The following is a 26669-nucleotide window of genomic DNA, read 5'->3' on the forward strand; positions in this document are numbered from 1 at the left end:
GGTTTTATTAAACCATTAAATATACTGAAGGCACTGATTTACTTCAATATTTTCATTTTCTTGCAGTTGAACACATTATTTTACAAAAAACAACAATTTATTTTGGTTATCAAATCTAGAAACCTCATGACTTTGAAGTTATTCAAGATCTAATGTGCAAATGTACATGATTTAAATGTAATATCAGTTCAAGACATTTGCAGATACATTTTTACCTTCAGACTTGAATCTGAAAAGTATTTTTTGGATCATGTTCACCGAACAACAACAACACAAAATTGAGAAAACGTTTTCCTCTGTTGGGATTTTCAACTGATTACCCTAAAGTACTTTTCCTGGAGCTACTTCGGAAGCTAAAAGGTGAGCAGACGTGCCTCGTACTGGGAAGTGCAGGGATATGATTTGCTCTCAAATGGAGTTGAGTGACGACTTTTCCCCCCATTAAGCCCGTCCTTGTGAGGATAATGGAGCCGGAGGGAATGATCATCAGTAAATGTATCAGGAAGAGGAAAATTACAGTTGAGCACCTCGTCTCTGACGTCGAGATCCGACTGAAGTTTTCAACTCAACAAATATCGAAGCTCTTGAAAATGGTTGAAAGTCTAGAAACGCTCGGTTGTAAATACGTTTTGAGAGGATTTCTCATGAAGAAAGGATGGAATCCGAGACGAGAGTACCTCGTTTGTTGGGGTGTAGACCAGTCAGAACATCCTTTTATGGATCAATATATTGTATCAACCACCGAGGGTCAGTGACCCAAAGACAAGAAACCAAATGTACGAGGTATAGGTGAAGTTGCAGTGTTTTTAAAAGCAAATAAATCACATTTTTTGTGGAAAAAAACACTTTTATTTACGAAAATTCTTAAGACAAGTTCCAAATACATTGTTCAGAAAATGTTCTACTTTATTTTATTATTTTTGTATCAACGGGAAACGCCTATAAAAAGAGGCTGTGATGACTCAGCAGGTGGCAGTGACGATGAGGGGGTGGTGATGGGGGGGGAGAACGGAACAATTGAATCAGTGTTTGGGCCAATTTCCTGCCCGTCGGCGCCTGATCCACACTGGGTTTCAAAACAAACTTAAATGTCAACGTCGGCTTGAGATCGCTTGAAGATGAAACTGAAACTAAGATGGCGATGATTTGAACTGTCCCAATGTTGTTCAGCCCTTTTGGGACTCCTTCTTGGTGGCGATGCGACTTCGGACCCTCGGTCTCAAGTCCTCATCATTGCGGCGCCAGCGGAATCCCCCGGGCGTCCGTCACCTGACCTTCCTGCAGGTTCTTGACCAGTTGGGCCAGCCAACGCTTGGTGGTGGTGTCGTCCTTCAGCACCTGAGCGAAGGTGCTGTCCTTGAGCTGGTCCGGGAGACACTGACGCAGGGCCTCCCTGGCTCTGGAGAGGAACACCAACCAAACCATTGATGGAAATGACATTTAAGTGCATTTGGGATTTAAATTATTAGTTTGACCATGTGATCTAATTATGTTTATTAAGATTTATGTATTTTTTGAAAGGAAACGGGGGAAAAAGAAACAATGGCAAAATAAATGGACGGATAAGTTTCTAACTTTGGTTGGTATTTTTATGGCCTTGACTAAATTTGGACGGTTATTGTATGGAGCGAGGAATTATGGGTAGTCGATTTTATATGTGGTTCTGAATTGTTCCAGATTTTTTTTTTAATCAAAGTGCATTACATTTTAGTTTATTTGTTCTGCTGATTTCAAATAACAGTTCTACTTCATCCGTGCTTTGCCCTCTAAGGGTTGTCGCCACAGGTTACCTGCGGAGGAAACCCCATAGTGAAACCAGTAGAGGGCAGAGCAAGCATGAAGTAGAACCAAAGTTACAACTGTAACAGCAACTGGGGTGTTTTACGTGCTGAAAGACTTAAATTGAACAAAAACTCTTGCTTTGTTCTTGAAATGCAGCAACAACATAATACCGGAGTTTGTAGGATTCTTGTTTGGAAAAAGAGAAATTTATACTGATGTTAAAGACTCACTCTACTGTTAATTGTCATTAAAATATCCCGTTTCACACGTTCATCCATCCTTGGATTAAATATCAGATGTTGACGTTGCACCATGACGTAGTGTAGCTCCAGCTCCTGAACCAGTCGTTTGAAGCCTTCTTCTTTTTCCACCACCGAGGGCGGACGCAAGTATTAACGTCCGTCATCTTTATGGTCCGCTTAGAATCCGCTGGTAAAGTCGGTGATTGTCTTTTATTCGTTTTGTCACTTGTTGTCATTAGCGTAGCGTGCTACATTGTCAAGTGGGTTCCGTTGCACGGCGAAGATGCAATAATTAATCTCATGCTTTACTAATTAATATGGTTAAACTGTTATGAAATCCAACCCCAGTATTTGATAAAGAAAACGTCTTTTCCCTTCAGAAATGTATCTCAATCAATAAAGTTCTATCTATCTAGCGATCAAATGTACACACTGGTTCCACAGACCACATGGTGGCAGCAAAGATACATTTTAAATAGCTTTTTGTTTGAGTTAACAATAAGGACTAAATTAAACAATAGAATAAATGAGAAGCGAATGGAACTGCTCACCTGAGGTTGTCGGAGAGGCGGAGGTAGCAGCGGACGACATGCTTCAGTAAGCGGGCTGACGGTTCTTTGGACAACTGAAGAACCATTTTGCCCTGAAAGAGACAAACATGGGTCATTCATCAAAATAAATAAGGCTAAAATTAGACGCACAGCGGGAAAAAAATAGAAGAAAAATCATACATCTGTTTAGTTATTCATTTAATTGTACACAATTGTTCGTTTAATTTTAACAGCGTTAAACTATTTTACAAGAACATGTACTTAACAAAAAGTGAATCCTGTGATAACAATAGTAAAATGTATGAGCCAGAAACAACTACATTAAAAATGAATGCTAATAAACTTTGAGGAGACAGAAGAAAATAATAAAATGCCACTTTAATACCTTTTTTATTTTGACATTGACCTTCATAAGTTGGACAGGTTAGTGTATGGAAAACATAACGGCTCCACTTACTAGGATCATAGCCACATGAGAGAAGCGCTCATATGTCTGACAGATGTAGGCGAGTCCGGTGTCATCCAGCAGGATCTTTTGCAATATGAAAGTAGCAACCTGTCAAGGAAGAAGAAATAAATCAACCATGTGTGGTTCCTCTTATGGAATTAAGATTGACACACAAGAGCCATGTCATGAAAAAATAAGCATTAGACACATTTCTCTAACTCTGAAAAATAAGTTAAGTTGTCTGAAACCAAAAATGTCATTTTCAGCTTTTGAAAAAAAGCAGACTGTACCGTTTTAGAAAGTTCACTGCCTGACTCCATAATACGAAGGCAGAGAGGGATGATTTCGGTGGTGAGGAGGAAGTTGATAACTTCTTGCTCGTCTGTTTTGACCAACGCACCTGAATATTGAAGAAATAAAAGGGGTTTGTCAGAACACATAAATAAATACCTGACTCCTTTTTTTTTTTTAATCTTACCGATGACTCCGAGGCTGGTGAGTCTTAGGTATTCGAAAGGTCTTGTTTTGCTCACAGTGTGAAGGAAAGGATAAAGGAATAGAGGGATGTGTGCAGCAAGGAAGGCAGACCTGTGAAGCGTTAAAGATTACTAAATGTTTTAAAAATCACTGTAAAACTAAGTTAAAATTAATACAATTTTCCCATGTAGCGAGTCAACCTTTACTATAATGGTTTAGTTAAGTCCATAGAACATTCTGCAACGCGTAAACGCACACAAAAAACATTTTCTTCATGGGTTCATGCTCACCTCGTCTCTGGATGAGAGGCGACGCACTGCAACAGTGCCAAGGCATTGCATACTCTGTTAGACTGGTGGGCTGTGAGTGTGGGTGGATTTATGGAGGGATAGATGTTCACTATTTCCTACATTCAAAAATAAAAATATTGCTCAAGTTACAAAATGAAGCTGCTTGGATTAAACGTAGACGGGCTGTGTACCTGCAACAGTGCAGCGATGGTTCCGCAGGAGTGCCATAACATGGGGGCCAGGTCAGGCACGGACTCGCGTTTTTTGCTCAGCTCCAGGAGAGCGTTTTCTCTGGTTTCAGGACTCGACAGCTCGTTGATCCATTGGTAGATTTTCTCTCTATCCACCTGGGCCAGAGCTGTTACATTTGACACCGCCTGATACACAAATAAAAGGTTTTTAAAAAGTGAGCTTGATGAAACATATTAAGATCCAATGATTCTACACATAAATAACAACTGTATCTCTAAAAACAAACTCAATAAAAGACTCCTTTGAATAGGGAAAATCTCAACTTAAAAGTGTGTTAATGTTTTAAATACATCTATATGGTGACCTTGAGTGTCTTACATTGTATGAATATGACTTAGATGTTATTATTATTACACTTTTATCAGACAAAATGCCACTTTTGGGTCCTTTTTGTCAGAAACTTTTACGCAACTTTGTTTTTACAAAACAAAAAAATAGGTAATACGGTTTAAAGGTATTCAATAAAAATCTATCTGTTCTGACCTGAGTATTAAGTACTTGAGTGTATGTATATAATGAGTATTTAAAACCTTTGTGCAAACATATAGTACATAAAAGCTACAAAAACGTTAGCTAAGACAAGTGCATACTGGGTGTACTCACTGCTCCAGTGGCCGCCAGCATCCTCCGTACACGTTAAGCTGGTTTCACTTAAATGAATTATATTTATTTAATCTTGTATGGACAAGTATTTCAACCGCGACTTTTTGTTGTGTGTAAGTTGGCGGAACAAACAGCTAGCCCGAGCTAGCCACCTAGCTGCTAACCGATTACACGCCCGCTACACAGCGCATTCTATTGCGTAGCTGCAACGTTTTCTAGACATAAAAATAACCTCGCAGACGTTCGGTGTTGTTTCTAAAAAAAAAACCATATAGCGTCGTTTTAACCACGTAAAAAGCCACTTAGTCGAGGAGCTATTTTTGTGTTCATTCAGCTTGCCTCGCACTGTACCCGGAAATGTTAAGCGGAGCTCTCGCGAGAAGACGCGGCGCTCTCGTTTATCGTTTCCGCCGTTCACGTTCCCGCCATCATCGCGTCGTGTGTGTGCGCGGCTCCTCCACTGTCAACAAGAGCCAGTGAATGCCGGCAAAAACTAAACTTTCGGCCCCTTACGGAGGACCCCTTGCGAACCCGCACCGCCACGGTTCTTAGCGCTTCACCGACGAGCGTGCGTGACTCTCAGGTGAGCGGCGTCACGCTGCGTGTGTTTGGCTCGCGACACTTTCTTCGCCATCATCAACCATCATATCACGGTTAGCTTCGATGCTAATGTCGGCCTCCTGCGTCCATTCAGCGAGAGGACGACATCACCTGCATCACACCTCATTTCCATACGTTTACAAAAAAATACTTTTTTATTTCCGCGCCCGATTTGACGTGTTTTTCGTCACAGTTCGCAACCAATTGTGTAAAAAAAATAAAATAAAAAAACGTACTTAATGTTGTTAGCATCGCGTCTGGTTTCCGGCTAGTTTTTGAGAGCTAATGACTTAATAGCACCGTTAGCTTCTAAGCTGGTGCGAGTTTTTTGTACTTTTTGTCACCTTCAGTAAAATGTCATCGTTATAAATACTGCACTTTTATTGCGTTTTTTCTTATGTTATTTTACTCCATTCACTTTGTTTTGTTTCTGCGTAGTAGCTCGACGACCAGCGTGGTGCGTTTGGTTCTCTTTTTTTGTGTAGGTTTGTGTGTAAAAATGTTAAAGATTATTTTATTTTATTAACCATTATTATCAAACATGTCCTTGCAAGACGATCCCAGTGATTTAAATATAATTTTCACGGGGTAAACATCAAGTTAAAACAGGTGGAAATACACTAGTTTCTGACCAAGTTCTTAATACAAAAGTCAATGTTTTAGGTGCGACTTTCAAAATGTCACAACTTTCTTAATATTTCCTCGATTAAAAGAAAAGATTGGCATCATTGAAATGCTTATTATACGAAGAAACTGGAAAAGATGTTTCAGTATGTAGTTAAACATTAATAAAGTTGATCTATCTAATGATGTTAATCATTTTTTTAAATCAATTGTGTCTCAAAACATGCATAGAATTATGTTTTAAGTCAGATTTAATAAACAAGTCATAAGTTGTTTAAATATACTGTACAGTAATGTAAATGTAAAGCACAGTTACAGTGTTTTTCTTATCGATTGAATTCATTATATCAACGGAAGTGAAATGTATGAAAACAACTGGCAATCGACCGGTTACAATAAAAAAAAAAGATATACGAATTGATAAATTTAAAAGATTTTCGGCTGACTCGCAGATAAATGTGTAACGTATATTATTATACAGGTTCTAAGGAATCGTTAACTTGCCTTATAATGTTTAGCAAGGGAGACTTGTTGAGTAAAAAGTTGGAAAAGATTTGTTGTGTGTGTACTTGTCAATCTATATTTACATATAAAAATAATTATCGAAAAAACCCTGTTATTTTAATAATTAAAAATCCAATACACTGTTGTTGAATTAAAAAAGAAAGGTATATATCGTTCTGTTGATATTTTCTTACATCCATTGTAAATAACGCATCTTTGTGAAATAAACGACAACAAAGTGATAGAGGTTCACATTTTGTTAAATATTATAGAACATGATTCTTGTAATATTGTGAGTAAAACGTGCTATTTTTAAACTAGAAAAAACGAGATTGTGACAGAAGCAGAGCAATTTACTTCCTCTTGAAGTTTGAACTTAAAGTTGTGCCACCAGACAAGTAATTGGCACATTTCTTATCCTGACAATGGCCGAAATGTTTTGCTCAATACGCTGTTCTTCTGTGGTAGGATTTGTGTGACAGAAAGTCCTGCAAGTGTCTTACCTGGACTGTAAGCCATGGCCACCGCAGTGCCCAAACTCTCCAGCGGCAGCACGGTGAAGATTCGCTTCAACAGCATGGAGCTCGGCACCACCAAGTGGAAAGAGGGAACTTTTGAGATTCTTGAGAAGGACAACAAAGTCAACCTTTGTCTGAGATTCAACCACGGGGGAGCGGCCAAAGTCATCCAGGTGAGCATGTTTTTTATGCCAAACTGTTGGAATTGTTTATTGGTGTTACAATAGTGTTATAAATATTTTCTTTTTATATTCTTATATTTCTTCTCCGTCCATTTATCTTTCCATTGTTTTTATATTTAAGTGTTTCTCTCTCTCTTCTGCTCAGCTCAACCAGAACGTGAAGAGTATAAGCCAAAACCTGACCCGGATCAGCGTGACTCTGAAGGACAACAGCATGGTCACTCTGGACAAGATGTCTCCTAATCTGGTGCAGAAAACAAAAGAGTGTCTTGAAAAGCTGAAGCAGGGGAAAACCTGTAAGAATAAAATAACTTTTTTTTAAATTCTAGTTTGAGTTTGACAACTTTTCTTATGCATGTCTTGTTTGTCAAAAATATTCAGAAAATGTTAAATATATATTGACATTATAATATGTATCTGTTTTTTTTCTTCCCCTCCTTGTTTTTTGAAATGTATTTATTTTGAACTTTTTTTCTTTTTTCAGTGATTTAAAACCCAGACTAAGAACAATTTTATCAATAATATTATAAATAATTAACATCTAAAGTTAAAGACACGAACACTGTTATGTGTATATTTTTGGTCAAAATGTGTTTTTGTTTTTTTAAAAAAAAAGGAAATATGCTCATTTTTGTACAACTCCTTAATGTCAAAGAGCCCCAAATATGTTTTTAAATGTTATCAACCTTGAATGACAAAGTATCTATTTTACTCTAATACTTTCTGTAATTCTGTTCTTCAGCCGTCTTAAAATCCTCCCACGGGAGCGCCAACTTCAGCATGCCTGGCAATCGCCCTGCGAAAAATGAGACTTGTCATTCAGCAGAAAAACAAGTGAGTGTAACTGGGAAAGTGAGCAAAAGCTCCTAAAAACGTCAAGCGTTGGATTCGCCTTGATAGATTTGACCTCTTCCAGAGCACAACTCGGCGACAGAGCACCGAGGGACGGGATGATTCCACGCCGAGGAAGCCTCTGGGCAGCCCGAGCCGGGCGACTTCCACGCCTTCTCGCACTGGACTCGCCGAGAACAGGTGAGATGGAAATACTTAACTTAAAATTCATTGAAACTCTCATCCTCTTATGAGGGGTTTCAACATGGTAGTCTTTTTGTTCTTTTGCAAGTATGTATTACATCGTACTTTCTCTGTACGTCAGAATACCTGACTGAATATATGAAAAACGGCATCTATTTGTTGTATTTTAATGGGTTTGAAGATAAGAGAATGTTTCCCTATTTTATCTTTCATCTTCGCTTCAGCCGTTTCTGTGATTATTCTTCAGGGGCGAGAAGAGAAAGCGGCTCCTTAACTCAGAAAGTGACTTAACGGAAGACTACCCGAAGGAAAATGACTCTTCAAGGTAACCAGGATTCTTGATAGACGGATGACAAACGGTACAGATTCTGAAGTATGTTTCTTATCAAAAAGGAGAAGAAATATTTGATAAATTGACTCATTTGCAAAAAAAAACAACATTATAATAAAAGATGAAATAAACTAGGATTACTAGACTTTTAAATGATTTTAAAATTCCAGTTTTCAATCAAATATGTCGGAAAAGTTGACACGGATTCATTTCTCATCACCAGCAACAACAAGGCGACTTCGGAGCCTTCTAGGAAGTTCCTGCTGAGCTGCAAAGATAAGCTGAAGCAGGCTGAGGAGAACAGAAGCTCAGGTATAACTTTAACCAACGACATCTTGTTTTCATGTGAAGTTCAGAGTCGAGACGTGTTCGCAGATGATCAGATTTCTACAAACTTTCAACGTATTGTGACTCTTGATTTGACTCTCCAGCTCCCCTGAGCTCCAGTCCCCTGCAGCCGAGCTCCTTCTACGGAAGTCGCTCCGTAACCAAAGACTACGGCCAGAGCCACTCGATTTTTGAGCGGTGAGCAGTTTTTCGGTGGATTATTTTTTTAAATGTCAATGAATTTCATCAGTGATGCAAAAGTCCCTGTCCTGTTGGCATGTTTAGTAATACTTTTTTTTTTTTAACTTTAAGGAAATAATTATAGGAAAATACTTTATCTATTAACATTTAATCAGGATTTGAAAACGTTTATTGTCTATATTGTGGGGTTGACCGTAAAAAAAGTGGGCGTATACAAATTAATAATTAAATAAAATTAACATTTTATCTGCAGTAAAAATTCAATACATTATTTAATGAAATGCCACAATTAAATTAAGTTAAAAGGGATAATTTAAATAAAAATGAAGAACGGCAAGAATAAATCTGCAGAATGTGGATAAAAGAATGGTAGGAGTGTAAAAATATTTAACATCTGTTGAGTGTACGAGGGGGAAAGTGTCAGAACCGTCGCTTAAAAGTGTTTTATATTTTTTTAAATCGAGCTCAAATGACTTTAATTCGTATTTCTGAAGTGACTCCAGGCCGTCCAGCACCTCACAGGCCAGCTCCGCCAAGAGGAGCCTCCTGCAGCCAAACCACTCCACCCCCTTTAAGAAGTCCAGGCCGTCCTTAGACTACGGCGGCTGGAACAAGCAGAGACCCTCCACTCTGGCTCAGGCGCAGCCTCCATTGCAAGGGTAACGGCTAACGTTGTTTAAGCCTTAAAATGCTCACCTTGTTGCTGAAATCATTCTCTCTTTCCCAGATTTTCCAACTTGGGCAACACCTGTTACATGAACGCAATCCTGCAGTCGCTCTTCAGCCTCCCGTCCTTCTCCAGTGACATGCTGAGGCAGAGCATCCATTGGAAGAAGGTTCCATTCAACGCTCTGCTCAGGTTACTGCAAGAACGCCCTCGATTTGAGATGAGCATGTTTTTAAAGGAGTGTTTTTTAACGTTCAGGCGATTCGCTCACCTCATGGTGAAAAAGGACGTGGGCTGTCCGGAGACGAAAAAGGATCTGCTGCGGAAAGTGAAAAATGCCATCTCGTCCACCGCCGAGCGTTTCTCTGGGAACGCCCAGAACGTAAGATTTGACTTTTCACCTTTACCATCACTTTTTTCTTTCTGACCTTAAATGTATTTCTCTTGCCTGACTCTCTATGGATTAACGTGACATGAGGCTTAATCTCTTTTGTCAAAACCTTCTTTTTTTTTTTTGCTCAAATCCAGGACGCACACGAGTTCCTGGGTCAGTGTCTGGACCAGCTCAAGGACGACGTGGACAGGATGAACAAAAACTTGATAAACGAAGCCTCTGGGTCGTCGTCGCCCTCGCGACTCTCCGACAACGCGCCCGATCCCGCCGCTTCCAAGATGGAGCCCGGCGACGAGACGGACACGTCCCGCGTCTACACCTGTCCGGTGGTCGTCAACATGGAGTTTGAAGTGCTACACACCATCACCTGCAAATGGTCAGTCCACCATCTCTATCTTTGACCCGCTTGGTCGGATTGAATATATTCTTTAAATGGTTTATTTTGATGTCCTAGCTGTGGCGAGGTGGTGACCAAGAGAGAGCAGTTCAATGACCTTTCCATCGACCTGCCGCGGCGGAAGAAGACGCTGCCGCTTCGCTCCATCCAGGACTCTTTGGATCTTTTCTTTCGGGTAATGGACCCCTTCATCGATCTAACCGTATTTATGGTTTTCACTTTTCTTTCAAAGCTTAAACCTTTTGTGCATTTGTGTAAAAACAAGTCAGTTTCTCTAATTAAACCTGGTATTAACTATTTAAATATATCGTAACAAGCTTAACATCAACGCTCCTCGTCTTTGTTTATTCTGTTACAAACATAATTTATTTGAACGGCAGATAAAATAAAACTACAGATCGAAGTAAGAAGCACTGATTACAAGTGATGTGTTGAAGAAGCTTCATGAAGCAGTGTCATGTTGTTTAGAGGTCAGTAGGTGGCGCCATCAGTTTAAAAATAGTTTTATTAGAACAGTTAGTTCAAAACAAAAATAGTGCAGAGACCGCCATCTAGTGGACTCTGAACATAATCTTACTTGAGGTTCCCATGTTGCCTTTCTTCACACTGATCTATTCAGTGACGGCTGATTGGACGCTACAATACCGTATTTAAAATTCTACGTCATGTCAAAATTGATCGACGGCTGTGTTTGGTTGGCTGGGCGGCAAAGCATCAGTGCAATGTTGAGTTTGCAATTTCCAATTAATGTTCATATAAACGAGTGAAAAGCTAAACACTGCTACTTCGCACATTTGGTTCATTGCATCGGTGTTTGGAACCAACAATAAACACACACTATAGTTTGACAGTTGTGTATCTGTTTTCAGATGGAGGAGATTGAATATTCATGTGACAAATGCAGTGGAAAAGCGGCAACTGTTACACATAAATTCAGCAAACTGCCGAGGTACACTATTGCACACACTGTGAGAATCCTCAATGATTATATCTTCTGTGTTTGAAGCTTCATTTGTTCTCTCACAGGGTTCTGATCCTCCACCTGAAGCGCTACAGCTTCAACGCCCAGTTGTCCATGAACAGCAAACTGGGCCAGCAGGTGGTGATACCGCGCTACCTGACCCTGCTGTCACACTGCACCGAGTCCACGCGGCCGCCCATCACCCTCGGCTGGAGCCCACAGGGTTCCATGTAAGAACATCCAGAGTCAACGATTTTGATTTTGACTTTAAATAGATATTTATGATGATAGTAAATGTTTTATTACATGTAAATATATATGAATTATTTTTATTTTTTCTTCAAGAAAGCCTTCATATTTTTTCTTCTACCTCATAGTTTAACACTAGTTTTCTTTCTTCAGGGCCAGAGCGCTCAAGTCCTCGACACTGACCAACTCTTCGTCAGCTACTCCACGGTGAGTTCTGCTCAGAGACTAATGTTTATATGGAAGTGTGTATCAGAATATTGACTTTTTATTTTACAACTTAATTTCTATATTTTCTATATTTTCTATATTGAATGGTTGTATTTGTTTCCTTTTTAATAAATAAGTAAAAGAAAAAAGTAAGTAATTTTTATTTGTATAGCGCTTTTCCAGACTAGGGTCACAAAGCACTTAAACAATCAAAACAATATTCAATAAAGTATATACTTTAAAGGTCAAGATAAAACTGAGAACAACACAGGAGTTCCAGAAAATCAAGGAAAAGCCTGAACAAATAAAAATATCTTCAGATGTTTCTTGAAGGAGTCAGTAGATCATCAAACACAGAGATCGTTCCAAAGCTTAGAAGCAACAGTCTGGAAGGATTTCTCCAATTTAATTTAAAGTGTAGCCTTTTAAATTGAATAGTTCCTAAAATACATGAATAAAATAATAATTGTTTGAGTTCAATATTCCGAAGACACCAAACTTCCATTAGTTTACAATAAACTTGCGGCAGGTTTAAGACATTAACTGTTCGTTTTCAAAATGATTGTTTCAAATCATTGTGAGACAAAACGTAAAAGACTTGAGAATCTTCGCTCATTCAATACGTATTGAAGTCATATTCTTGTGAACCAACAATCAAAGCATCGACCACTTGATTAAAACTTTTATATTTGCTCACAGGAGGGTCGGAGGGAAGGGCGTCAACTCGATTCTCCTGGACTCGGACAGCGAAGAGGAACTGACCAGAAAAGTGGCCACGACGCGAAGACGACAGCTCAGCAGTTGTCTGTCCGACGACGGCGAGCGACCGGAGGAGGTGAGATTCCTACTTTGAGTGTTTCTAGACTAGAGACGTGACTCTTATCGCTTCTTTCCAGAAGGTGCCGGCGGTCGACGACTACAGCGGCATCAACGACGACGAGATGCTGGTGGCCGTGTTGGAGATGAGTCGGCAGGAGGCGGCGCTCTCCGCCCCGGCGCCGCTGGACGACGAGCCCACCAGCAGCCCGGACACGGGGTTCGGGGACACGGACACTCACGACCTGGCGTATCACGCCGAGCTGATGGACGCCGACAACAAGCCGCACGCAGGTTTGTGTTTCCTTGACGAGTCGCACTAGTTGGTTTGAATCATAACACGACGTCGTGCCTTTAGATGGAATGGATTCTCTGGATTTGACTATGGACGAGAACAAGGAGAACCAGACTCCAGAGGGACCGGGCCAGCAGGGGGAGCTGGACTGGGTCCAGCAGTACCGGCTGGATCAGGAGCGGGAGGAGCAGGAGCTGCAGCAGGCTCTGGCCCAGAGTCTGCAGGAGCACGTAAGACCATCATCGCATGCATGTGAAGAGAGAGGACCAGAGCTGATGGACTTGTCGTGCAGGAAGCCCAGGAGATGAGGGAGGACGACGACCTGAAGAGGGCGACAGAGCTCAGTCTGCAAGGTACGTCGTTCCCACACACGTGTGGAGCAGAATTAAAGCTTGGAAACTATATCATGTATATAATAAAAATAATGTTTCTTATATTATCACACAAATCATCCTTTGTTGATCAGTCATTAATTTGGCCGACAGTTTGTGCTCATCAATCACAATGTCCAGTTTACACATTAAATATTAATACTACTGTAGTGTGAAAATAATTTACCATCTTCCCATGGAGCCTCATTTCTGAAACTTAATTATAATTAAATGTATTCATTTAAAAAACTAGGCCTTAGTTTGTGTTCAAATTTCAAAAGTATAGGAAAATGTAAAAGTATGCCAGATTTGATGCAAGTTTGGAATCTCAATATCTGTTTTTTTTATTTAAATACATTAAATAATATAAAATATAAAACAGCGGAACTAACAAAATGGTAAAGCCGTCGCTTGGGGCAAAATTGGAAACTTGAGAATTGGCTTTTCACAAAAATAAAGTTCTCATTTGAGTTCTGCATAAATGACATTTCACATGGTATTAAAGTGATAGTTCACCCAAAATTCGAAACTTCTCTTATTTTCTACTCTCCCTCACGTCGACTCTAAAAGGAAACTGTTTATTTTGAAATAGATCTCAACCCTTAGTCGACATTAGGGTGAACTAATAACCCATTAAGATTTAAAAATATCTTAAATTTAACTTATCTGTATCTAACTGACTCTGACCCCCTCAGAGTTCAACAACTCGCTTCCCGACATCCTTTGCTCGGACGAAGACTCCGGGAACGAGGACCTGCTGGACATGGAGTACACAGAGGCTCAGGCCGAGAGCCTGAAGAGAAACGCTGAGGTGGAGAATCGCACGAGTCGATGAATCTTTGAACAGATTTCAGTGTCTTCATTAATCCATTTTTTTTTTTTTTTTTGTTCCTCCAGTGCGGCGAGCTGTCCAACTCTTTCCGTCTCATCAGTGTGGTCAGTCACATCGGCAGCAGCTCGTCCTCCGGTGAGTTTAAATCCCTCTAGCTGTGACGTGTGGTACTGCGTCTGACGCTCCTCCGACAGGTCACTACATCAGCGACGTGTTCGACATGAAGAAGCAGTCGTGGCTGACGTACAACGACCTGGACGTGTCGCGCACTCACGAGTCGGCCGTCCAGAGCGACCGCGACCGCAGCGGCTACATCTTCTTCTACATGCACAAGTGAGTGGTTTGTGGAAGTTTAGATGGATGGATAAAACTTTATTGATCCCCGTCAGTGACATTGGAATATTGAAGGGTTAAATTTTGAAATGTTGAAAATTTGAATTCATTTATTGAAAGGTTTTTATTTTTTCCAGTAGTGATGTGTTGATGAAGCTTCATGAAACAGTGTCATGTTGTTTAGAGGGCAGTAGGTGGCGCCATTAGTTAAAAAATTATGTTTCATTAGAACAGTTGTTCAAAACAAGGGGGAAAAGTGCAGAGACGCCATCTAGCGGACTCAGAAGATAATGACACTGCTTCATGAAGCTTCAGACCATCAGTTTTTATTAATGATTAATTATTTCTGTTCAGATTTTTTTTCTTCAATTTAATATATTCATAACGATTATTTTTTAACATAATTTGGTATTACTCCAATATCAGAAAATTAATTTTTCTTCGGTATTGTGTGGAGTATTCCATGGATTAGAAAAATATCCACAATACAAAAATACTTTTAAATTTTGATACCATCATAACATGTGTCTAATTCATATATATTTATACTGTATATTCTAAAAAAAATAATCGATTATATTAACCTTTTAATATACAAATTTATAGAAATTAAAAGGGTGTAATAACAGCATTTCTAGATATACTTCCATACATATTAAATTCAAATTGAATTTCCGTGCAGGGATGTGTTCGAGCAGCTGTCTGAGATGGAGAAAAGTGGAGCGAACTCTTCTGCCGAGATGGGAAGGAATGTTCTGCAGCCCCTCTGAACCCCCCCGCCCCCCTCAAAAACAGAACCTCCTCCCGTCAGCGACTACTGATGCCCCCCCCACGAGTCGCCCTCCGACACGACAGCCGATCAGTGCGAACCCTTTATTCCGACGACAGTCCTGTACATGAGTCATCATCTTATTTCTAGAACGTTCTGATGTGTTTGGCGGTTCAGGTGCAATATGTCGATTTTGAAAGTTGCTGCTTCTGCGTGTGTGTAGCATCGTTCGGGTTCTCCGAGCGGTCGTAGAGACCCCCGGGGGGGTCTTTTAACCGGCTGCCGCGTGCCTCCTATAGAGTTTTATAAATGTTGTACACAGGCTTTACTTTGTTGCACAAACATTTCTGAATGTTTTATCAGACCCTGAGTTGTCAGATTAGACTTTTTCTATTTATTCCAGTCCTGCAGGTGGACGACGACCTCAGCGCCTGTTTCTGTTGCTTTAACCGTAAGAGACGTGCACAGCCGGAAGAAAACAAAAAAAAAAAACACCCCCCGAATCATCAGTGACTTTGAAAAACATGAGCGGCTTTTCTACCCCCAACTCACCTCTTTCTTCAAAGTTTTAATAAAGTAATAAAGGTGAAAAGAAAGATTTGTTGGTAAAAAGGTGTACAGATGTTTGTGTCCAGCATGTCACGCAGTCAGATTCACACAACTTGGTTAAAAAAAAAAGAAATGTTGTAAACACTCAGGCACAAGTGTTGTCATACAAAATATACTTCAACCATTTGTTTAAAAAAAACATAACCAAAGTCAGAATTGGTCCATAATAAATATGGTGAAGTCATAAATATCTTATATAAGTCGTTATATCACCCGTTCATGATTCCAGAAGAAAACAAAACGTCTCGTAGTACAGTGTCAATCCAGCACCATTTGTTTACAACCAGGTATAGATCAAAAATTCAAGAGTTTGATTCAAAAAGTAAAAAAAAAAAAACCTGAAAAGTTGTGGGGAAAAAATACTCACCGGCTCCTTGTTAACAAAATTAAATATTTTGAATTTCAGCAGCAGAAAAAAAGGAATCAAGTCTTCAATGTCCGAGCGAATCATAGTCCTCGTCACGTGTCCTGACTGCACTTCTTCATCAGCGGCAGCAGGTGGAGCCCCGTCAGCCGGTTGTACTCGCCGAGGATGTAGTTTTCTCTCTGCACCATCTGGAGGAGGAAGTGGAGATCAGTCACATCGGGTGTAAGAAATGTATATTCTTTAAATACCGGTACATGAAAACTCTTTCATTTGTAAACATTTTTCTTTTACGGTTTATATTTCAATAAAGTTTAAATAATAAGTTGTTTTATTTACAACTAACATGCATATATGTCAAAGCGCTTTGTGACCCTGGTCTAGAAAGGCGCTATATAAATAGATTATTATTATTATTATTATTATATATTTACAAACTATGGTCATTTTTGTGTTGAGCTGAAACTTCCGCGCCACTAGATGGCAGCACTCATTACGCCAATCGCAGCTTAAGAAACAGTGACTAATGCTGTGTCTCAAATCGCATACTTGCGTACTCAAAGTTAGTATTTTTAGTGAGTCTCAATTCTTAGTATGCGAGTTTTAGTGCGCCATGCACACAAAACTGTCACTAAAACACCCACAAAACTAAGTATGGTTCGTTGGACACTATCGACCATAGACGCCTGCCATCTTAGTGACATTATAAACGCTGATACCAGCTTAAATAGCTCGCGAATATTTAGATTCTCATATTTTTTCTTTATTTCTTTTTCCAAACTTGCAAAACGTGCTGCCAGCAGGTGTCGCTAGTGTTTCTACAGCTGGTTGCAACCATCGTTAAATAGTAGTAGAAGAAGAAACTGTCGCGTCATTTCCTGTTAGTGCGTAGCAGCAGTGTTTGATTTGAGACATACTATCTGTGGAGAATTAGTTACTAGTTAGTACGTACACTATCCTGATGCATACTAACTTATAGTATACTAAGAGAAGTATGTGATTTGAGACACAGCATAAGGATGAGAGGATACAGTGACTCCAGCAGCTTTTAAAATTGATGTTTGGACATATTTTGGTTCGAAAACAAATGAAAGCAGTTACAACTTCGTCAAGAGTCATGTGGTCTGTAAATTCTGCAACACCAGAGTCAAGTACTCGACGATACTACACATATATCCTTGATACTACAGTGTCATAATATATCGTAGCTTGACCTCATAAATGTCCAGACATACCTCGGTCCACTCTTCCTCCGTCTCGTGTCTGTAGCCCAACAGGTGACAAATACCGTGAGCCGTCACGACCTGAAGTGCGAAGGAAAGAAACACATTAAATAAAGTCTGTCATTTAAACTCTTTAGTTTATAGTTTTTTTGTTCGTTGTCATCAAAGGACTTGAAGTCATTTCATCATAGAGAGGAAAGGTCAATATTGTTCGTGCTGAAATGTTCCGTGTGACTGAAGTGACATTTTAAATGGATTAAATAATGTTAGACCTTTGAAGACAAAGGTTCGACTCTTTTACAATTTTTATGTGATCAAAGATCTATAAACTAACTATTTTACTTTGGATTAATTTCTGTTATTTATTATTATAACTGTATTTATTTCGCCTCAACAATATTTTAAGTAAATATTTAAAAATAATTGAAACCAAAAGGGCTTTAATGAGAATGTTTTATATATTTCATATAGTTTATATTTATATAACTTGTATAAAATACAATAGAATGGCCATTTTAGCATATATAACTTTATTTTATTACTTAACTTTATACTTTTTGTTTCTTTATTTTTTCTTGATGGCCCCTGTACAAAAAGTGGCCCCTGTGGACATTTTATTTCCCCATCACTGACGTACACGAAGCACAACATTGATTAAATTAGATTATTCTCCGTCAACAATTCTATTGTTTACAAAAAACAACATCTTCATCGCTGAACTCACGGTCAGGGCTTCATGAAGATCCATCTTCTCCTCCTGACACTGCTTCATCACAAACTCCACGCCCAGAAAAATGTCCCCGAGGTTCAGCTCATCCCTGTGGAGGTTACACGGGATCCTGCCCGGCTTTATGTCCTGGAAACAAAAACACTGACATCAGTGATGAAAGTCGCATTAAAAACCCCCGACATCACACCTCATGGAACGGGAAAGACAGGACGTCCGTGGGGAGGTTTTTCTTCCTGTACACGTGGTTGATCTGCTGGATTCTGCGGTTGTCCACGCACACTATTCCCACGTCAAACTTCTGGATGCCCAGGATGTGTCTCAGAGTCTCCACGTCCCGTCGCAGCCTTGCGCGGCGAATTGGCACCACCTTCTGGAGATTCCGCACCACTACACCCATTTTTTTTTTTTCGAAGCAGAACTTTGAAAACAAATATGTCGCTCAGACTTTAAAAAGAGAAAACGAGGAGAAAGAATGAATCAAAACATGCGATTGACAGAGAGTTACGTCGACAGATGTTGACAAAAACGGCTCCTATTCAAGGTGACACGTACCGGTAGCATAAACACGATAAGAATCAATGAAATTGGGATATTTATGGACTCGAATTAAGGAAGACAATTTTAAACTCCACAGAACTGTGCTTAAAAATCCGAGTTTCACATTAAAAAGGCGATAAAATCGAGAAAAAAAAATGTCCGAGTATCCAGCCAGGCCGGAACAGGTGACCAACTGAGGGGGGAGATAATTTCTGACGGACCATAACCGGAAATGACGTTTGTATAACTACGGAACAACTCATAGGTCAAATGCATAAAATACATTCTATTTTGCTCTAGAAGCGCAGCGAATAAATGGTAAGCGAATATAATTTAATGACAAAAATGTTTCATTTGTAAATGTACTTCACATATGTTCGTCAAAACTGAGTAAGCGATAAAAAGTAGATTTTTTAAAAGAAAAATTAATTTACTTTTAGAGTTTTATATCTGAAAAAATTACAATGAAAAAGATCTTTAAATAAACACAATGCCAGTTGTAAAAATATTTAGATCAATTCGATGGTATTTACATTTTAGGTCATCAATTAAAAAAAAAATCAAGGACTGATCTAGATATATATATAAAAAAAACTAATAATAAATCTAAATCAATCAAAAGTGATCAGACAAAAAAAGATGGCCAGAAAAAAACATAAAAAACAACAATGTGTTGATGTGTGTTAAATATATGTTGGACTCTAATGTATCATCAGTGTCTGTTTGTACAAAACTCTCTTTTCATTTAAATATTTACATTAGAAAATGATCTTAAGCCCCGCCCACTGAAAACACTTTTTCTGGAGATTAAATCTTGTTGACCATAACCACACCTACTCTGCTGTGATTGGTTAAACATCAAGGTTTGTCACCGCACATCATTAGTCTCCACCTCCAAGTGACTAGTTGGATAAACAAAGACCAACACAAAGTGTCACACAATTGTGAAGTACAACTAAAATTATACATGATTTACCTTTATTTTCACAAATTAAAAACTGAAAAGTGCAGTGTGCAAAAGTATTGAGCCCCCCTGAGTCAATACTTTGTGGAACCACCTTTTGCTGCAATCACAGCTTCAAGTCTTTTGGTGTATGTCTCCTCCAGCTTTCAACATCTAGAGACTGAGATTTTTGCCCATTCTTCTTTGCAAAAAAGCTCAAGCTTCGTCAGATTAGATGGTGGTTTTCAGATCTTGCCACAGATTCTCAAATGGGACTGAGGTCTGGACTTTGACTGGGCCGTTCTAACACATGAATATGTTTTGTTTTAAATCCATTCCATTGCATCTCTGGCTTTATGTTCAGGGTGTCCTGTCCCTGAGACTTGAGAGTGGGGATGGTGTGTTCAGGGTGATGTGCAAAACTGTGTGTGGCAAACTGCAAACGGGAACTTCTTATGGTTTTCTTTTAATAATGTATTTCTTCTTGCCACTCTGAAAGTCTCATAAAGGCCAGATTTGTGGAGTGCACGCCCCAATAGTTGTCCTGTGGACAGATTCCCCCTGAGCTGTGGATCTCTGCAGTTGGTCCAGAGTCACCATGGACCTCTTGGCTCTTCTCGTTCGGCCTGTAAGCTCAGGTGGACGGCAGTGTCTTGGTAGGTTTGCAGTCGTTGCCGTACTCTTTCCATTTCCAGATAATGTATTGAACAGTTGCTCTGTGAGATCTTCAAAGCTTGGGACATTTTTTTATAGCCTAACCCGGCTTTAAACTTCTCCACCACTTTATCTCTTGACCCGCCAGGTGTGTTCCTTGGACTTCATGGTCCTATATGTTCCTCAATATTCTCTTAACAAACTTCTGAGGCCGTCACAGAACAGCTGTATTTGTACCGAGATTATATCACACACACAGGTGGATCCATTAAGTCATTAGGTCGACATTCAATCATCAGGCAACGCCTGAAGGCAGTAAGTGTCACTCAGAGAAAAGAGGGTTGAATACTTTTGCACACTGCACTTTTCAGTTTTTTATTTGTGAATTAAAAAAAAAAAGTCATGTATAATTTTCGTTGTACTTCACAATTGTGTCACACTTTGTGTTGGTCTTTCACATTAAATTCTAATAAGTAAGTAAGTAAGTAATTTGTATTTATATAGTACTTTTCCAGACAAGGGTCACAAAGCGCTTAAACAATCAAAACACCTCAATAAAATATATACTTAAAAGGTCAAGATAATAAGATATATTTATGTTTGTGTTGGTAATGTAAAAACTTTTCCACGTGTAAAAAAAATGTGGAAAAGTTCGAGGGATATGAATACTTTTGCAAGCCACTGTATATATATATTTAAAAAATCTAAATCAAGGAAATTAAAACTGTAAAGATCATTTTTAAATGACGGAGGTAAAGTTGTTTTTAATTTTTAGTTGTTAAACTTAATTAAATGAGTGTGTGATCCACAAGAATATTTAGAATATGTGTGAGATTATAAACAACAGATTCCTCTGAGCTTATCTGAGGTTTTATTTCACGACGTACTTGATTCAACTCGATACAAAAGATGAGATTCTGAGATAACAAGCACTTCCTGTTTCGAGGAGCTTCTAGTCGGAGTCGCTGCTGCTGCTGCTGCTGCTGCTGCTGCTGCAGGAGCTGCTGGAAGACTGAAGACACGACGGGTCAGAACCATAAAAACCCGATCGGGAGCCGAGGCAGCGACTCACCCCGTGACACTCTCGGCCCTTCTTGTGACACTTCACGTGTTTGTGTCCCGGTCTCTTCTTGAACTTCCCACTTTTTTTGCTTTTCTTCCTGTGGCAGTGTCTCTTGACTCCATGTTTCTTATGCCCGTGTCCTCCTCTCTTGGGGCTGCAACCTGCGGGGACGTGCACACGTTTACACGGAGTAGATCGACAGGTCAAGGGGTCAGAGGTCAGGGAATCACCTCCTTTTCTTCTGTGCATCTTCAGTCACTCGCTCTGGACTGACATGCAAACAACCTGTGAAACAAGTGAAACTGCGACCAAATTCCAGACTCGGTGACAAGTTGTGAAGTTAAATTATTATAACTCTAAATACAAAATATATATAAATTATTCTGGAAGGGACCGTTTAATTATTTGCTTATTTTACAAGGATTTTCCGCTTTTAAGCAATTAAAAAAATGTACTTTCCCTTCTTCAGTTTCACTTAAATGATTGATTATTAAGTTTAATCTTCACTTTTCTTTGCTTGAATTCATATAAATTAATTGAATTTTGGTGCAGATAATGATAATTAATTATTAATAATTTCTCACATTTTACTTTATAAACCATTTTCAGGTTTTTCGTTTTTTACATTCATCCTACCTTTATCTCGTTTATACCTTTGTTTATTTTATCACCTTTATCCTATCGTTTTATATTTAACTTTCTTCATAAACACTGTCAGTTTAACTCTTAATCCTAATCTTTTTGTTTCTTCACTTTTTAGTTTTAAAATTATTTTTTCCTTTTTTAGTCAAATTCTATCCTTTAATGCATTTTTAATGTTTTTACTAAACACATATGAATAGAAAATAAGTCTTTCCCAACGTTTTGTTATTTCTTACATCATTTCTTACACTATGACAAAGGTTATTTAACAAATTTTAAAAAAGTTTGTTGTTTAAATAGTTTTCCAATTGTGTGTTGTACTCACCTTAATATTGACGCTCCAGAATGTTGCTCTGTCTTCTCTGGTGGCAGAGTTTATGTTTGTTGCCACACCTCATGTGGGTCGAAGGGGCGGAGCCTTCAATACAATTACTTCTTTCAAAAAGGATGCCATGGAAAAAAAAAAAGTCTTCTGGAATCGTGACATTCTGAAGGTGAAACTATCTTTCAATGACCTTTCATCCATATCATTACATGAATCAGGGACCTATTGTTCATGTGGTTAAGAAGAAACCGGTTTATATAAATCAAGATAACACACGGGCAGGTTTTAACAACAGTTTAAAACCGAGAAAAGTACATTTATAAAATATTATTTATTTAAAATAAATTGTAGTTTATGAATGATAAAAAATAGTTGTTATTCTGTTTTTAACTTTGGTTATAAAATGGAAAATAATTACAATTACAAAAACATTTTTAAATCAAGAATATTACAGTTAAAATCAAGAAACTAAAATTCATTAAAAAATGTTTTTAAAATCAAGAAGATGACCGTTATCTTAGTGACGTAGATGAAGCTAAACAGAAGCCACGTCACTGATGACGCGTCTTCGGGGCAGATACCGACGTAAATGTCTCAAGAAAACACTCACTTTTTTACAACAAAACAATAATAACAAAATGGAACTCAACTTAAGTTGTTTAAATTGGTGAAAAGTGCTGTCAAGTTTTGGTTATAGAGTTTCAACGACTGGTTGCAATCCCTGTCCGGGTCCTTGAGATTTGTCAACGAAGAGCTTGCCCTGGCTTTTCACTGGATTTTCTGAGACTGATGGAATCCTGGTGTCTTCTTGCGTAAGGCGGAACTGGTTAGCCACTTTTCCTTTCTGTAAGACTAAGGACCTGTTTTCACGGCTCATTCTTGACCAAGAAATGATCTGCTCGAGGCCTTGAAGAAGTCACTCAATCACACGTGTGGTATGAGCCTTAAAAAATAGACCCAGAAAAACAACAGATTCTTCTGAGTATATCGGAAGTTTTATTGTATGACTTGATTCAACTCGATACAAAATATGAGATTGTGAGATAACAAGCACTTCCTGCTGTGAAGACATTCTATTCACAGTCACTGCTGCTGCTGCTGCTGCTGCTGCTGCTACTGCTGCAAGAGCTGCTGGAAGACTGGGAGAGAAAACAAAACACAAAGATAAGTCAGATCCAGAAAAACATGATGGCAGCTGAGCAGCGACTCACCCCGTGACATTCTGTGCCCTTCTTATGACACTTAACATGTTTGTGTCCCCGTCTCTTCTTGCACCTCCCATGTCTGCCCTTCTTCCTGTGACAGTGTTTCTTGTGTCCATGTCCGTGTCCGTGTCCGTGTCCATGTCCATGTCCATGTCCATGTCCATGTCCATGTCCATGTCCATGTCCATGTCCATGTCCGTGTCCATGTCCATGTCCATGTCCTTGGTCCCTCTCAGGGCTGCTGCTTCTGCTGCTGCTGCAGGAGCTGCTGGAAGACTGAAGACACAACCGGTCCAGAACCAAAAACACAATTGGAAGCAGAGCAGCGACTCACCCCCCGAGACTCTCTGCCCTTCTTGTGACACTTCACATGTTTGTGTCCGCATCCATGTCCATGTCCATGTCCATGTCCATGTCCATGTCCATGTCCATGTCCATGTCCATGTCCATGTCCATGTCCGTGTCCATGTCCGTGTCCATGTCCTTGTTCATTCCATCCCCTCTCAGGGCTGCTGCTGCTGCTGCTGCTGCTGCTGCAGGAGCTGCTGGAAGACTGAAGACACAACCAGTCCAGAACCAGAAACACCATTGGAAGCCGAGCAGCGACTCACCCCCCGAGACTCTCTGCCCTTCTTGTGACACTTCACGTGTTTGTGTCCGTGTCTATGTCGGTGTCTGTGACCTCCCTTCTTGGGGCTGCAACCTGCAGAGACGCACAACATTTTGTACACGGTTCAGATCAACAGGTCAGAGGTCAGGGACTCACCTCTTCGATGTCCGGGCATCTTCAGTCACTCGCTCCGGACTGACATGCACTCAAGCAACCGTGACACTGCGACCAAATTCCGGACTCAGCGACAGGTTGTGAAGTTAAATTATTAATCCAAAATATTACAATCCTAAAGGCTTATTTAAGCGACTGTTTTATATTGATTCCCAATCTAAGCTTTTCTTTTAAAGGGTTATTCCCCATTTAAGGATTCCAAAAAATCATAAATGTATTACTTTAGGCACTTAAAGTGTATTATTTTCAGAGATTTTTCACACTAAAGTAAAGGTTGTTCAACAAACTATGAAAAGAATTAGGCTTTAACTGGTCTTTGTAAGGTGCTCTGTTGTGTCGTCCGTACTCACCCAAATATTTTGCTCCAGGATGCTGCTCGGTTGTGTTCGGCTGCATATATTTCCTGCCACACCTGAAGGGGGATAAGGAGGTGGAGCCACACATTCGCTCTGTTTTTTTTAAAAAAGAATGTCATGGAAAAAGTCTTTCTGAGTCGTGACAATCTAAGGTGCAAACTCTGATCTTTCAGCCACATGACCTAGTGTTCATATAGTTTTAAAGAAACCAGTTTATATTTCCAAATTAATTTTCACATGGCAAGAAGTGGAAGAGAAAATGATAGCCATTACACTCATGTCAGCCTCCTTTCTTACTATTCTGCTTTACAAATCTATCCTCCGTCTTCCTGATCCAACTCTCCTGATTGAAGTGGATCCATGGTTAGATTACGCTCGCCTGTATCGGAAGAAAAGAACAAAGAGAAACTACGATGGGTAACTTTTTGGAGTTCAAGGTTGTGTTGCATTAGTGTAGGTGATGGCTGGGATAAGGGTTCCACTTTACCACCACAACAGAGCTTGAATGTCATTTTTCCACCAAACTTCCAGGAGGGCTGGCTCTGTGGTCGGCATGAAGCTGGACTCACTGGTGACAGTTGCTGAGAGAAGATCACTGGACAAACTACTGTCCATCATGGATGATGACAGTCATCCTGTGAACACTGTCATCAGTGAGCAGAGAAGCAGATGGAGCACGAATGCTCCTCCCATGATGCAACACTAATAGACTCAGGGACTTGTTCATTCCTCGTGCTATTAGACTGTTTTATTCTGAGTTTGGGGGCAGAAGTGGAGTAAAAGTATCATGATATTCTATTGTATGTTAATCTTTGTATCATTTTCTTTGCATTATTTCCTTTTGATATATGTTCTTTATTTTGATCTATGTTCTACTTGTCGCCTGTTCTTTTGTTTGCTCTTTGTTCTTGTTTTTGTGATTTCTGCTGCGAGTCCTACTGGACTCTCGTCTGTTGGGTTTTGCGTCAAACTTGAAAGCAATGCGATACTTAAGATACTATGGTCCACAGACCACAGTACTATTATTTGAAAAATAATTTACGCTTTCTGGCCGTGTTTTAAAATAATGCCTGATGATTCTTCCGTGGTCACCAGTCGAATGACATTCTCTTTTTAGTGCCGGCTTGGCTCGCTTGGAACCAAAGCGGAGCAGGAACTAAAAAACGTATTTGCTTTGACGTACTGTGCTTGCGATATACAGAACAAGTTGGGTCGAGTTGAAACAAGTACAGAAGGGCTAAGATGAGCCGGTGGAAAAGGGCAAAAGAGACTAGGGGAGAGCTTGGGAACTAGGCACTGTAGTCTTTGGGGCATGTTGTATTTGTCAGGCAATTGGGACGGTGAAGTTTGTATGACTCTTCCTTGTGTAAGGTGCATCATCCAGGACCATGTGACCATCACTATAGTGACTCAACCAAGACCTTGAGACAGCCAATCTCTGCTTAGAGCACCGTATGTCAATACATCCACAGTTATGTATTCCTGTGTTTTACTCAAGAGGCAGTCTAGGCCAACACTCAGCTAGAGTCCTGGAAATGTCAATGAATCCTATCGAGGACGATCATGTTGTAAACCATTTCACATTCCTAAACAGAAGCCACGTCACTGATGACGCGTCTTCGGGGCAGATACCGGCATAAATGTCTCAAGAAAACACTCACTTTTTTACAACAAAACAATAATAACAAAATGGAACTCAACTTAAGTTGTTTAAATTGGTGAAAAGTGCTGTCAAGTTTTGGTTATAGAGTTTCAACGACTGGTTGCAATCCCTGTCCGGGTCCTTGAGATTTGTCAGTGAAGAGCTTGCCCTGGCTTTTCACTGGATTTTCTGAGACTGATGGAATCCTGGTGTCTTCTTGCGTAAGGCGGAACTGGTTAGCCACTTTTCCTTTCTGTAAGACTAAGGACCTGTTTTCACGGCTCATTCTTGACCAAGAAATTATCTGCTCGAGGCCTTGAAGAAGTCACTCAAT

At 39.6% G+C, this 26669-nt stretch overlaps 4 protein-coding genes across 6 annotated transcripts; 1 reads left to right on the plus strand and 3 right to left on the minus strand.

The window, feature by feature from the left end:
• Nucleotides 1-836: 836 nt before the first annotated feature.
• cnot9 (CCR4-NOT transcription complex subunit 9) lies at nt 837-4990 on the minus strand. 2 transcript variants are annotated; one of them, XM_087803471.1, is made up of 8 exons: nt 4646-4990; nt 3982-4167; nt 3791-3906; nt 3502-3611; nt 3314-3423; nt 3033-3131; nt 2576-2667; nt 837-1399 (listed from the first exon to the last, which is right to left on the minus strand). In XM_087803471.1, exons 1-8 carry the CDS (start codon nt 4664-4666, stop codon nt 1231-1233), a joined length of 903 nt encoding a protein of 300 aa, XP_087659597.1. In that variant the 5' UTR covers nt 4667-4990; the 3' UTR covers nt 837-1230. The 2 variants fall into 2 exon arrangements, with proteins under 2 accessions (XP_087659597.1, XP_087659596.1); XM_087803470.1 differs by having other exon boundaries at nt 3314-3611.
• An 80-nt stretch (nt 4991-5070) lies between these two features.
• Nucleotides 5071-15585, plus strand: usp37 (ubiquitin specific peptidase 37). Its single transcript, XM_087803469.1, has 24 exons — nt 5071-5228; nt 6842-7064; nt 7219-7369; nt 7816-7907; nt 7990-8105; nt 8356-8433; nt 8663-8751; nt 8871-8964; nt 9462-9626; nt 9695-9826; nt 9893-10016; nt 10163-10404; nt 10483-10600; nt 11295-11374; nt 11452-11616; nt 11789-11842; nt 12542-12677; nt 12739-12952; nt 13017-13183; nt 13246-13306; nt 14020-14135; nt 14222-14291; nt 14351-14489; nt 15172-15585. The coding sequence occupies exons 2-24, from the start codon at nt 6891-6893 to the stop codon at nt 15257-15259; spliced, it is 2865 nt and encodes a 954-aa protein (XP_087659595.1). The 5' UTR covers nt 5071-5228; nt 6842-6890; the 3' UTR covers nt 15260-15585.
• Nucleotides 15586-15722: 137 nt separating this feature from the next.
• On the minus strand, nt 15723-22445 carry ybey (ybeY metalloendoribonuclease). Of its 2 annotated transcripts, XM_087803473.1 has the most exons (8): nt 22349-22445; nt 21612-21666; nt 21391-21542; nt 18737-21330; nt 18372-18628; nt 18179-18310; nt 17467-17535; nt 15723-16422 (listed from the first exon to the last, which is right to left on the minus strand). In XM_087803473.1, exons 5-8 carry the CDS (start codon nt 18579-18581, stop codon nt 16327-16329), a joined length of 507 nt encoding a protein of 168 aa, XP_087659599.1. In that variant the 5' UTR covers nt 18582-18628; nt 18737-21330; nt 21391-21542; nt 21612-21666; nt 22349-22445; the 3' UTR covers nt 15723-16326. The 2 variants fall into 2 exon arrangements, with proteins under 2 accessions (XP_087659599.1, XP_087659598.1); XM_087803472.1 differs by having other exon boundaries at nt 18372-21330.
• An 875-nt stretch (nt 22446-23320) lies between these two features.
• On the minus strand, nt 23321-24741 carry LOC148068203 (uncharacterized). Its single transcript, XM_087804256.1, has 6 exons — nt 24688-24741; nt 24320-24385; nt 24165-24256; nt 23888-24106; nt 23560-23829; nt 23321-23487 (listed from the first exon to the last, which is right to left on the minus strand). Exons 2-6 carry the CDS (start codon nt 24336-24338, stop codon nt 23422-23424), a joined length of 666 nt encoding a protein of 221 aa, XP_087660382.1. The 5' UTR covers nt 24339-24385; nt 24688-24741; the 3' UTR covers nt 23321-23421.
• Between the last annotated feature and the right edge of the window lie 1928 nt (nt 24742-26669).

This window comes from Callionymus lyra, chromosome 12 (genome assembly GCF_982586985.1).
Source record: "Callionymus lyra chromosome 12, fCalLyr1.hap1.1, whole genome shotgun sequence".
NCBI lineage: Eukaryota > Metazoa > Chordata > Actinopteri > Syngnathiformes > Callionymidae > Callionymus > Callionymus lyra.

Bases quoted from the DNA above. Each gene is read 5' to 3' on its own strand.
- ybey (XM_087803473.1), bottom strand. From the start codon at position 18,581: ATGGGTGTAGTGGTGCGGAATCTCCAGAAGGTGGTGCCAATTCGCCGC. The intron at 18,311-18,371 runs GTGTGATGTCGG...TTTTGTTTCCAG, and splicing joins TGTCTTTCCCGTTCCATGAG to GACATAAAGCCGGGCAGGAT. The intron at 17,536-18,178 runs GTGAGTTCAGCG...TTCGCACTTCAG, and splicing joins ATCTTCATGAAGCCCTGACC to GTCGTGACGGCTCACGGTAT.
- cnot9 (XM_087803470.1), bottom strand. From the start codon at position 4,666: ATGCTGGCGGCCACTGGAGCA. The intron at 3,907-3,981 runs GTACACAGCCCG...TTTTGAATGTAG, and splicing joins CCATCGCTGCACTGTTGCAG to GAAATAGTGAACATCTATCC. The intron at 1,400-2,575 runs GTGAGCAGTTCC...GTTCCTCTCCAG, and splicing joins CGCCTCTCCGACAACCTCAG to AGCCAGGGAGGCCCTGCGTC.
- LOC148068203 (XM_087804256.1), bottom strand. The intron at 23,830-23,887 runs GTGAGTCGCTGC...TTGTGTCTTCAG, and splicing joins AGGGCAGAGAGTCTCGGGGG to TCTTCCAGCAGCTCCTGCAG. The intron at 23,488-23,559 runs GTGAGTCGCTGC...TTTCTCTCCCAG, and splicing joins AGGGCACAGAATGTCACGGG to TCTTCCAGCAGCTCTTGCAG.
- usp37 (XM_087803469.1), top strand. From the start codon at position 6,891: ATGGCCACCGCAGTGCCCAAACTCTCCAGCGGCAGCACGGTGAAGATT. The intron at 7,908-7,989 runs GTGAGTGTAACT...GACCTCTTCCAG, and splicing joins GTCATTCAGCAGAAAAACAA to AGCACAACTCGGCGACAGAG. The intron at 11,375-11,451 runs GTACACTATTGC...GTTCTCTCACAG, and splicing joins AAATTCAGCAAACTGCCGAG to GGTTCTGATCCTCCACCTGA.